Source organism: Galleria mellonella, unplaced genomic scaffold (assembly GCF_026898425.1).
Source record: "Galleria mellonella isolate WM207_F2 unplaced genomic scaffold, CSIRO_AGI_GalMel_v1 utg56, whole genome shotgun sequence".
NCBI classification, from domain to species: domain Eukaryota; kingdom Metazoa; phylum Arthropoda; class Insecta; order Lepidoptera; family Pyralidae; genus Galleria; species Galleria mellonella.
The window spans coordinates 4,319,520-4,331,902 of record NW_026442117.1 but is presented as its reverse complement, the minus strand read 5'-3'; the positions used below and the strand labels follow the sequence as shown (position 1 = coordinate 4,331,902).

General features: G+C 32.0%; 3 protein-coding genes across 4 annotated transcripts in view; 1 reads left to right on the top strand and 2 right to left on the bottom strand.

Moving 5' to 3' along the window:
- Positions 1–4,855: 4,855 nt before the first annotated feature.
- LOC113515987 (mitochondrial coenzyme A diphosphatase NUDT8-like) lies at positions 4,856–7,187 on the bottom strand. Its single transcript, XM_052899154.1, has one exon. The coding sequence runs from the start codon at positions 6,866–6,868 to the stop codon at positions 6,212–6,214; it is 657 nt and encodes a 218-aa protein (XP_052755114.1). The 5' UTR covers positions 6,869–7,187; the 3' UTR covers positions 4,856–6,211.
- Positions 7,188–7,221: 34 nt separating this feature from the next.
- LOC113515989 (mitochondrial coenzyme A diphosphatase NUDT8) lies at positions 7,222–8,423 on the top strand. The gene has a single exon (XM_031908815.2). It carries the CDS (start codon positions 7,363–7,365, stop codon positions 8,035–8,037), a length of 675 nt encoding a protein of 224 aa, XP_031764675.2. The 5' UTR covers positions 7,222–7,362; the 3' UTR covers positions 8,038–8,423.
- A 1,021-nt stretch (positions 8,424–9,444) lies between these two features.
- Positions 9,445–12,383, bottom strand: part of LOC113516292 (chloride intracellular channel exc-4) — a 63,352-nt gene continuing 60,413 nt past the window's right edge. For both annotated transcript variants that reach the window (XM_026900690.3, XM_026900691.3), the window contains one exon: positions 9,445–12,234. In XM_026900690.3, coding sequence (XP_026756491.1) covers positions 12,142–12,234 — 93 coding nt within the window. In that variant the 3' untranslated portion in view covers positions 9,445–12,141. The remainder of the gene's footprint in view (positions 12,235–12,383) is intronic.

Here is a 12,383-nt window from a genome sequence, read left to right as displayed (position 1 = left end):
TATTCTCTTTCACATCTGCCATTTCTAATTATATAGATCGTTGCACCGGTCTCTAGATTAATTTCTTCAGCGTGACATCGGAACTCGCAGGGTGAATTGTAGGTTTCTCCATTGGAAGCGCAAACGGGCGCGTAAATCTTAGGACAGGCGCATGTGGATGAAGCAGTTTCATCGGCACTGAGGCAGGTGACTGAGAGCGCCAGGAGAAACACTGAAATAAAGTAATTATTTATATTATTTTATATACAATTAAGTAATTTTATTGTCGCGTACGAAAGTGTAAAATTTAAAATTATAAACTTTCTTAGCTGTAAGTCTATGTTAAGCTGTAAGTGTAAGTGGTCGGCTGTAAGTACGAGAAAAGAAAAATTTTTTTTAAATATATAGCTAGATTAATAATAATATGTTGCAGATTCGCCAAATCTTCATCCTGGACTAGGATCATTACCATCATCGTCATATCAGCCTTTAACTGTCCACTGCTGAACATAAGCCTTCCCCATAAGTGGAGTTTTGCCAGTAGTTGCCACGCTTGGCAGGCGAGTTGGCAACCGCAGTTAGGCTTTGAATACGTTTTAAGAGGGACACTACTGTTCATGCTTGGCCCTCCTTCAGTCGCCTCTTACGACACTCACGGGAAAGGAAGGGGTGGCTTATTCTATGCCGGGACCACAGGGTAAGGCACTGGATTAGGATGATTTGCACTTATTATGAATAAACAAATATCTAGGATTTATTACTATATATTCTGTAATACATGACCCATAGCTATTACAAATAGATTAGAAGCAAGTAGGCATACAAAATACTACGACCAAGAATCAGACCAGAGGGAGACTTTGTACAAAAGTCGATTGCTTGGGTACCTCTGTACCATTCGTATTTCAACCGTGAAGCAGTTGTGTTTGCATGGCTGTGTTTCGGTTTGAAGGGTGGGATATGGCGTAAAATTACTGGGTACAGAGGAAGAACACCTGAGTCCTCAGGAATGGCGACGCATGGGGGGTATCATTGGCGAAACAGTACACTCTGTTATGTCCATGGTAGTGCTTATGTCTATAGGCGACGGTTACCACTTTCCATCAGGTGGACCATCAGCTTGTTTGCCATTCTTAGTTGCATAAAACAAACTTTACCTATTATTTTCTTATTTTTTATTAATATCTTGTTATTTTAAAACATTATATCAAGTTGGCAAAAAAACAGATTTAACAAGATTTAACATTACAATATTGGCACTTACGTCGGTTGATATTACTTCCTATTATTGTAATGAATGGTACAAAGAGGAATTTTATTGTTTGTCAGGTACCTATATAATTTTAGTTTTCTAATCACGTAAATGTAAGCGCGGAAATCGGACATCCCCGGTGGATACCTACTGGTAAATAAGTATATTTTTACATACCAACGGAACCCATACTTAAAATTATAGCTTATTATTAATTAGCCTTGCTTTTCGACAATCAACAGAAATTGTTGAAATCGTTTTAGAATTTTTTTTAATAGGATGAAAATGGAATGAAATGTGGTTACACCGCCTGTGCTACCAGAATACACTGCCGGTACACTAGTACCAGTGAATGATGATAGATAAAGTTGAAGTCAATTCAATTGACCCATCGTGACAAATATACCAGGAATCGACTATGGCTAATAATATATCTTTCAGGTATATTTTAATGCTTGTTCCCCCTTTTAAACTATCGTGGTAGGGGGGAAAGGGATTGTTAGTAGTGGGATTTAGTAGCCCTAGCGTCGCTAGCAAAATTTTCTCGTAGGTCTATCTCCATATGGTTTATTCTAGAAACTATCATGGTTAATTCTTCGCTACGGTGGGCCAACTGATTTACTTTTATGCTCACCTATCATCTCTAAATGGTGCCCTGCCAGCGTATACTGATAGCACAGGCGGGATTACCTGTTCATTATCACCCATAAAAAAAAAAGCTATCGTGATAGTTCTCGATGAATACGTGACGATGAGCCAACAGATTTGTTTTAATTCTCACTTATCAACCCTCACTGGTGCCCTGCCAGCGTATACCGTTAGCGCAGGCGGGGTTACCATTCCATTTTTAAAATAAAATATAAAATTACCAATTCTTGTAGACAAGGACCTTTCCCCAAAAAGAAGATTGTTACTGGAGATTAATAAATCTTAACATTTGTCACGTAAAACTGCGTATATATAATAGTTATCAAAAAGAATATATAGTAGATATAAAAAAAATGGCTGGTCAAGTCGCCAGTTATGAAGATAATTAATTACCTAGTCTACTATTAAAAAAACTAGTGGCTTTTTAGTGTAGTTTTATTTGGAAGTTTTTAGTGAGAGTAAAAAGGGTAGGATATTGCCCTAGTCTCTTATCAAGCTTTGCGAAACTTTGGGATGGAGAGGAAAACAAGACACTGTCAGGACGATCTTTAAACAATCGATTGGTAAAATTATTGTAATTAAATACGCTGTAAATATATGACGGTAATATGAAATTTCTTATTTCAAATGCAACTTACAAACTTTGTAGTCCATTGATAAACAGTTTATGGCGGCTCCGTAAATAAAACGCGGTCGCAAGCGAAAGACTTTCTCACTTTGCGATCGCCGTGTGATGCGTTTTATATCGAATTGCCCATGGTTTACCCACAGCCATTATCGATTCATTTCCGTTCAATGATCCAGACAGGATAATAAATACAATCTATTTACTTTTTTATCTTTGTAATTGTTGCTTAATACATTGTAATTGCCTAACGAGTAGGTAATACTTAACACTTTTTTTTTTTTTCAGAAATATCTATTGGGGTTCCTCATAATTATTATATTATGAGGAATTATTATAAGATTATTTGATAAATAAATCATAGTCCACAAATGTCCTGCCGATTTCAGTCGCTTAATTTGTATGATTTCTTTTTAAGTTTAATTTTTTTTAACAAAATCGAATTGAAATTGAAGTCTAATTATACTTTCGTCAAAACAAACAAACAACCCACCTAATGGGAAGTAGTAACCTGTCGCCTGTCATACTTGTAACTGCAAACTAGTTGACTGCTTACTTGATGGGAAATAGCAACCGTCGCCTATAGAAATGAGCACCATGAACTTCACAACTTCACATTGTTAAGCTCATGGTACTCCTCCCAGTGTTTTTTTTTTAATGGATGATAATAGAAAGGCAAGCACGCCCGCGCTAATGCGGCACCAGTGAGGAATGACAGGTGAGAATGAAAAGGCAGGTCAGTCAATCCGTCACGATGTATACACCTGGGATTCAGCACGATGGTTTTCAGGGGAGACCATGTGGAGATCAACCTGACAGGGTATATTGCTAGAAAATGGGGCTGGTAGTAAGCGTGTGTTTTACTTCCGTACTCTGTAATTTTACTGCTATTTATCACCCGTAACACCAGTGGGAAAGGTCCTCTGAAAAAAGAAAGATTTCCTCTTGTAAACATGTACCCACCTACTACCACATTAGTATCAAATACTTAAGGAAGTAAACCCTTTAAAGCGTCGGTTTCCGGATATTAGTATGCGTTTAAACATCTACGTGTACTTTCTTATATCAGGGTAATTAAAGGTCCATTGCCACTTATTCGTGTAACAAAAAAGTGACAACATCAAGCGAAATGAGTGGAATGGCCGATATGAGTATTTTTTTACGAAATTAATGTAATTTAGATTTCAATAGACGGGTACTAATTAATAGTTACAACTTGATATAAAAAACTGTTACAAACAATTTTTTTTTTTCAAAGGATGGTAACCCCGTCTAGATTTATTAATATCTATACACTTGTGGGGTATCAGTGAGCGGTGATAAGAGAGGATGTGATTAGGTCAACCATCGTGATAAATTCTTAATGTGGACCGCATGCAGGTCGGTATTTATCCGATTTTTTTTCGCTATCGGCACACTGGCGGGGCACCAGTGACGGATGATGGATGAGGATGAAAAGGCAAGTCTGTTAACCCAACGTGACAAGAGGAAAAGGGATTGTTAGTAATGGAGACTGAGAATCCCATTGCTAGCAATATATCCAACCAGGTCGACTTCCTCGTGGTTCACCCTGGAAACTATCATGGTTAATTCCTAATAAAGTCATTATGATGGGCTAATTGACCTGTTTTCATTCTCCCGTATCCCGTTAGCGCAGAAGGGGTTACCATTAGTACCATTAGTACATTCAGCGATAAATTAGTCACGAAGGTTTTCAGAGGGAACTGCTCGAAGGTCGACCTGAGGGATTAACCTTCCTATTATTAACAATTCCCTCCTTCAACATATCAGCCTTTAAATGTCCACTGCTGAACATACATAAGCCTCCTTTTTGGGAGGTTTTGCCAGTAGTTGAAACACTTGGCAGGAGGATTGGCAACCGCAGTTAGACTTTAGAAATGGTTTAAGAGAAACGTTGCTGCCCATTCCTTGCCCTCCCTTAGTCGGCTCTTACAACATCCACGGGAAATGTTCTATGCCGGAACCACACGGCCACTTCCCTGTTTACAATAGATTAAAATACCATATATAGAGAACTTAGTGCGACTTCTCCAAAGATAACGTTTAAATCGATAAGTTGGTTGGAAATCTTTTTACGACACTATTCTACATGGTAGAAGTGCAGTTAAGTTTTTAATATAAATTATTGAGGTAAATATTAATACGGCCGTAATGTAAATCTTTGAACAATTCATATTAAGTACTCTGGTAGTCTACAATAAAATCTTCGGTATTCAGGTCAGAAGAACCAGTTCGAAATTGGTAAAGATATCAGGTAAGTTGTAAACTTACACGCAAAAATAAAGTTTAGAGTAGGTCGAAATTTTGGTATTAAAATGAAACAACATAAATGTTTTATAAAAGAGAATATATAAATTTTAAAATATTTTATTAAAAACGAATATATATTTTGTAAGTACCTATAACAAATTAACTAATTACTTCCCAACATATTTTATAATATTCATGCCAAAAAATTTTTCAATGAATAACAAATAAAATATGAAAATTTATTTATTACATAGAAGTAGACTAATATCAACAATAATAACATTTCAAAATAATATTTCAATAATTCAAATATATCATTCCATTCAATAAACATTGTTATGAATATGATAAAATAGCATGTAATAATTTCAAAATATCACATTTTTTATCATTTGTACACTACTTATATTTCTGCATTATGCAACAGTTTACATTTTATATCTTTAATAAATATATCACAGGACATTGTTGACTCAAGAATATGATCATCACTGATTATATTTTTATATACTTATTACTGATTGTTATTATAATAAATAGTTCAAACACATATAAAAAATTAATACAGACAATTTTGAATGACACATTAATATGGAGTATATAGAATAGAATTAGACAGAAATTTTGTGAATCAAAAATTGGAAAACAACAATGAATTGATTGAATTTAGACTTCTATAAAAACTCTACATCGGAACATACTATGGGAGGCTAAACATTTATTGGTCTTTTTTATCTATATTTTACGTTGCAAACGTTCAATTCTACTTGCAGAATATTTCTTTTGATGGTCACAACTTAAATTTTACTCATATATATATTTTAAATCATCAAAAGCCAAGCTGCATTTGTCAACCCGTCTGCAAAATATAGCAGTAGATATGATGATATATATATATATATATATGAATAGGGTAGTTAGCCTGACTCAGAGACATTATTAGTCAAGTATTAAGTCAAGACATTATAAGATCATATTATCAATTAAAACAGTCATAAAATTGTCCACATTTGGGAAAAAAAGCAATCATCACTAATGAGGTCTAATAGCCGCATTGGTAGCAATATAACCTACCATGTCGTCTACCAGATGGTTCCCCCTGGAAACCGACATGGTTAATTTTTGTCAAATTCATCATTGTAGGCCAAATGACCTGTATTCATCTTAATAAGTCACCTCTCACTGGTTTTTCGCTAGTGTATACCAATAGCGCAAGCAGGGTGATTATTCCATTTCATGCATTATAAAAAAAATTTAAAATATTTTGTCTAGAACAGATGAATAAATAATATGATGATCTGGATAAATGAGCATTTAAATAATAGTTAAGTAATAAAATGTATTTCGAATTATCCCAAACTTTAGATTTTGAACACAAGGTACAAGGTAATGTAATAAAAGGTAAATTTAACTAAATCACATTGTAAAAATCTCTATCATAGTTTTGATGGCATTAGTTCATCAAATGAAAACTTTTTATTATCAAAATGAAAATCATAAACTGTTTCAGGCAAAAGACTCTGTAAAAATAAATGTGTGATTAATCCAGTAATACCCCATATTTTGTACTTCTCATACAAATATACAGGCAAGAACATATTTTCAAATTCTAAACGACCATGGCTGTTTCTGTTGCATAGAGCTGATATTGGAACTGTAAACACTTCATCAACTTCATCTATGTTTGGACGTAAATTATTATATTCAAAGTTTTTAATAAGGCCAACAACAGGAGTGACCAATATACTTCCTCTTCCTTGAACCTGTGGCATCTTGGCCCAAATATCAACATCACTACGATTAACACCAATTTCTTCTTCGGTCTCTCTCAAAGCTGCTTCGTAAACCGTTTCGTTGTTATCCAATTTTCCGCCTGGAAATGATACTTGACCACTATGACTATTCAATTTTGAAGACCTTAATGTATACAAAAGGCACACTTCATTTTTATTTATACATAAAGGCACCAGTACTGATGCAAATACATTTGGTTTTTGTTCTTTTACTCTAAAAAACGATGGCAGTTCCTTTATATTAGACAAACATCTTTCTCGGGCCACATTAGACAATAATGTTTGCGGTGTAAAAAACATGATTTATAAAATAATCTTATACAAAATTAGAACTAAACGTGAATACGAAGTCAAATCAAAATTTAAGAAACTTAATATTTAAAGTTTAAAGTCGAATCTAACAGTAGAAAAAAGAAACAAAAATAAACTCAAAATACTTAAGTTGTCACTGTCACAGAGACGGCTTGAAAAGACATATTGTAAGTGTATTTAAGTGTGTATATATCAGTTGTTAACTGTTGAACAGATTCTGCCAATAGTGACCAAGCTTGGCAATCGCAGCCACGCTTTGGCGATGTTTTAAAACGAACCCTTCTATCCATTTTCGACTATCAAAATTCCCTTGGTTAGTTGCTTCTTACGATACCCACCCAGTTAATTAATCTGTGCAAATAAATGTCAACAAGTTTAATCTGTCAAAGAAAAATCGCAAATTTTTACTAAAAACATTTACAAACTTATATTAAATTTTACTCAAAATTTTACAGTACTGCTAGATAAACATAAAAGTAATTATGGCCAAAACTAGTTATTGCATAGAAAATATATTTACTTACGCTTCCAGAAATCATTGTATAACGAAACTTAAAGAGTTCAGAGTTCCTAAGGCTAATAAACGGGGAAAGACTCCTGAAGCTACTGCGGCCGTATTAGTGCCTGTGTGTCGTTATAATGACGTTCCTTCTTTACTGTATACTCTTCGTTCACCTAATTTAAGTAGTCACAGTGGTCAAATATCGTTTCCAGGGGGAAAAACGGATAATGATGAAACACCTATGCAGACGGCGTTACGAGAGACTAAAGAAGAAATAGGTCTATCGTCGGAGAAGATAGAAGTTTGGGGAGTTGGGCCCGCATTTCCCGGACGTGACAACAAAATACTAATCTCTCCAGTAATTGGTTCTATCAATGATTTAAAATGCGAGGACTTAGCAGTGAACCGTAATGAAGTAGCAGAAGTCTTTACTGTTCCAATAGAAGTTTTATGTAACCCAGAAAATCAGTATCATACTCAATTTAGGAATGGATTTATATTACCGGTTTTTATTGCCAATAAATATAAAATTTGGGGTATTACAGCATATATTACACATGTATTTCTGAGCTGTGTGTTATCTAGAGATGTTTACAAAAATGAATGGATGAAGAAGAAAATTGAGATGGCAAATGTGGGTCTAGAAAAATTGTGACGATATCCTATTAATTAGTACAAATTAGATAAATTTATTGAGTACATTTGTTGTATATTATTATATTATTTATGAAATAAAAGAATGGTTTTATAAAAGTTGTTTATTAAAGTAAAAAAAGCTGCTCATACAAAGTTTTACATTAATTAATTAAGCACTTTTTGTTTTTTGCTTAGCAAGGCACAAAGCATAACACTTATTTACATTACAAATGCTATTGTAAAATTGCAACTGTTTTTTATAAGATATATTACCACTTACAAGTATTAAAAAAATTGAGCAATATGTTAGATATATGTATCACAATTTTCTAAAAACGATCACACACACACACATATAATATGAAATATATGAATTTAATTCAATATTATTTAAGCAAGATACAATTATGAATACCAGATACATTATATTTAGGCACTCCAAACTCTTTCCTTGTATCACTTAATTGAAATTGTGTTCCGAACGGGTGTTAGAATTATAAAAAAGTTTCTATCTAAAAATGTTTACTTGAATAAAACTAATTTTTAAAAGGAATACCACAATAAAGTTTATACAGATTGCAGATAAAAAACAATGATTTTGAAGTATTTGCAATTATGCAAATTGTTGAAACCTGGTATACAAAGTAGTTGCTAAAGGAATTTTGTCTCCAATAATTTGTATTTTAAAATGAATATTTCATTACTTAACATAATTACATAATGATCAATAGGTTACATATGTTGATATTATTTTTGCGTAAACCAATATCTATTCAATGATAATATTTTACAGGTTAATTGTATTTAGATAATAGCGAGTTATATATCATATAAAGTAATATTTACTAATATTATATGAATTGATTCCCAAAGAGGGTTGTAAAACTAAAAGCCAAATCTTTTTGTAATATGGATAAAAACATATTACGCCGACCCCAAACAATAATTGGGATAAGGGTAGGAAGATGATGATGATTATATGAATTGGTTACTTTGTTATGAAATCCAGCATACACAGTATTTTCTTGGTGTAGGTATACACGAACTTACTTTTAATTCAAGTTTCAGTCATGCAGATGAAGTCACCGACACAGATTCTTAAAATTATTATGGTTATATTTCTTTATTAAATAGTTGCTACATATGAAGCAATAATTACTATAAAATTTAATATTATAAAAATTTCATTTTTTATATATATTTATTACTCCCTGTTTTTTGGTGAAATTACTGCCGTCTTGGTGGAGCTACAAAAAACATCACAATTGGTTTAGAATTGGCCAAAATATCGCATGACACAAAATAAATACATAAGAATTTAGAACCTGCTTTTGTAAATATAATAATAAAGTGATATTAAAAGCAAAATAAAAAGAAAAACAATCAACTAAGGAAAACAAAAAGGAAATAAAATGAAACACAAACAAAAAATAATAATATTCATCCTTGTTTATTTCTTAATATTTATTTTACATTATTATCTAGTATTAATATTTTATACATTGTCCATCCGACATGTTGGTCGCCTCTCGCCCTTGTTTCTATTGTGTGTACTATTTAAATTAATGATTTTATTTGCAAATAAAAAGTATTTATTTTTTTCTTTAAACTTACTCATCCAAATACTCATAAAAATCCTGCAAATAATGAATACCTACATGAATTTTAAAATGTCTATAAAATAAATAGGTGGTCCAACTTAAAGCCTCACTTACTCTCTATTGAAGATATTAAAACATTCAGGTCATGAATACAGAAATAAGTAAGTACTTAATAATATTAAACTACCTTTACGAAGGCAGGTAATATTCGGGCAGGCAAGAGCACTCAAAAATGGTAATAACTTAGTTCTTTCATAATGAAAAAAAATATAGAAGGCAGAGGCATTATAATAAAAAAAAAATGGCGGCGAATTGTTTCAATTTCTAACCTAAAAACTAAACTAGTGGGAGTCCAAAAAGAACAAATAAATGAATACTGTAAATCTGTAAACCAATCTTACACCTATTGTGAATGTACAAAAATAATCCCAAACGCATATTCGTTGTGTTTGAACACTGAATACATATTCTATCTTCTATCTTAAAAGTGTTCATACCGAAGTCTGGCAACATTGCAGTAAGACATGTCGATTTTCAAAACTAAAAAATATTAAATTATTATTTGAAAAGTGTCTTTGTATTGCACTTCGCCAATAATCATAGTTCAAATCCAACATAAGTTTATCATAAAAAGTGGCAATGAAATAAATAATTTTTGTTTATGTTCTTAAAGATTCTTAAAACTAAAGTTTGTTTGAGGGTAATCACTTATCGAATTGTTTAAATTATCATTATGAAATATATAGAATGGTTACATTATCTTGACAAATAATAAGTACAAATGTTGCCAGTTTCGCGTTATAAACCCTTTAAAAACATCACTGACCCATGTTTTTAAAACAAGAGGTAATACTCGGGTACAAAAATTGTAAGTTTTAAGAGAACTGACTCTCGACTTGTTCAGCACCTCTGCCGAATTAAATAACGTATGAATTAAATAATAAAAAAAAAAAAAATAGATATCTAAAAATTATCCACTATACCCCCCTACTAAACGATAAATATGTCCATTCGCTCACTAAATAAGGGGTAATTAATTTTTTTTTGTATAGATTTGAAAGTCTGTGTAACTTGCATGTATACATGAAACAAGTGTATCTTTGTCCCTCTGTTTTTACGGTATACATTGTTAAATAGCATATTTTTTTCAATTAAGGGGGGTAAGTTACCAAAACTACAGTGATAATGAAATTTCTAATGGCCACTGTCATCTCACAGTCTGATGATTCAAATGTCAAAATGTACAACTATACTGCATAACGTTTATGATTTATCATATATGTAAGAGGCATATTACATTATCAAATACCCCATAAATACAGATGGGAAATAAAATGTGATCCTGTAAGACGATTCTTAAGTATAAAAGGTACCTACTATTATAAAAATATATTTTATCGATATTAAAAGTGCATCACTAATTAAACAATTCGATGATCTATTCAAATATGTATATATGTATATATGTATGTATGTATATATATATATATATATATATATATATATATATATATATATATATATATATATATATATATATATATATATATATATATATATATATATATTGTTAGTGTAATATACCCCTTTGATTTGTCAATATTTATTTATGAGGCTAACTAGAAATGAAAATTATGTACTTGTCATAACATTTTTTTTTTAAAGGTAAAACAATCACGTAACTATAAAACAATAACTTAATGACATAGTTTCCGATACAGCTAGCCTAACATGTCCGCTGTTGGATTCACGTATAAATTTAAAACGTAACCATAAAAAAACGATTTCATTCGCACCATACTAGACATCCAATCTTATAGATTTTAACTTTAAAGACATTGAAATTACAAAAATATATTTTTTTAGGTGTGGGAGGGGGGAGGGACGTGTGGAGGGGAGACACGCTCAGGGATGGGAACCCTCGGTACTATATTTCAATAATGTACAAATACCATTAGATTATAACAACAAAACTCAACTGGACAATATAAGGCATAGCACAGAGAAAGTAATACAGTAGCTCATATTATACTGTGCATTTTTTATTCGTTTATTTATTTATCGCTTGATATGTATGTCTAAGGGGATTATTACAGTATCATAATATTTTACGTATATTTTATAGTCATAGTATAGATTGTAAACGAAAAATGATCAAATAAAATTACTCCTAATCTATACAAGACATTGTAAAATTTTTCATTGATATGGATACTGTTATTGTATTTAATAAATAGATACATACATTTATTTAGATATGATTTTATATAATATGATGGTGTAATAAAGCCCTAATGTGAACCGACATCATCAGCTGAATCCCCTGAGGTAACTCAGTGAGTACGATTTTTAATCGCGCAATGAACTACTGTCGAGATGACAACATTTCAATAAATGCAAAGGTGCCAACATTGCAAACTGCAATGAATTATTTAACGGTGGACATACATCGATTTCCCGCCCAATATTTATTGTACCAAGGCTCATTCTCGCTCCACGTAATGTAGACAATAGATTAACAGTTACTCTGTATTGTTCAAGTCGTTGACATCGATTGGGATGGAGGTTGTGAACGTTGGTGTCTCAAGTTCTTCGTGTTTCTTCATTTTAAGCGCCTGCAAATATATATTTGAAAATTAAATGTTGCTGAATAATATACATGTCTATGTACACAAACTCCAAATGAAAAACAAAACATTTGTAATCAGACTTTTGCACAATGAGATAATCTTAGAACTTAGAATGCACACAATAGCCGGCGATA

Coding starts and splice junctions, on each gene's coding strand:
- LOC113515987 (XM_052899154.1), bottom strand. CDS start 6,868: ATGTTTTTTACACCGCAAACATTATTGTCTAATGTGGCCCGAGAAAGA.
- LOC113515989 (XM_031908815.2), top strand. CDS start 7,363: ATGGCCAAAACTAGTTATTGCATAGAAAATATATTTACTTACGCTTCC.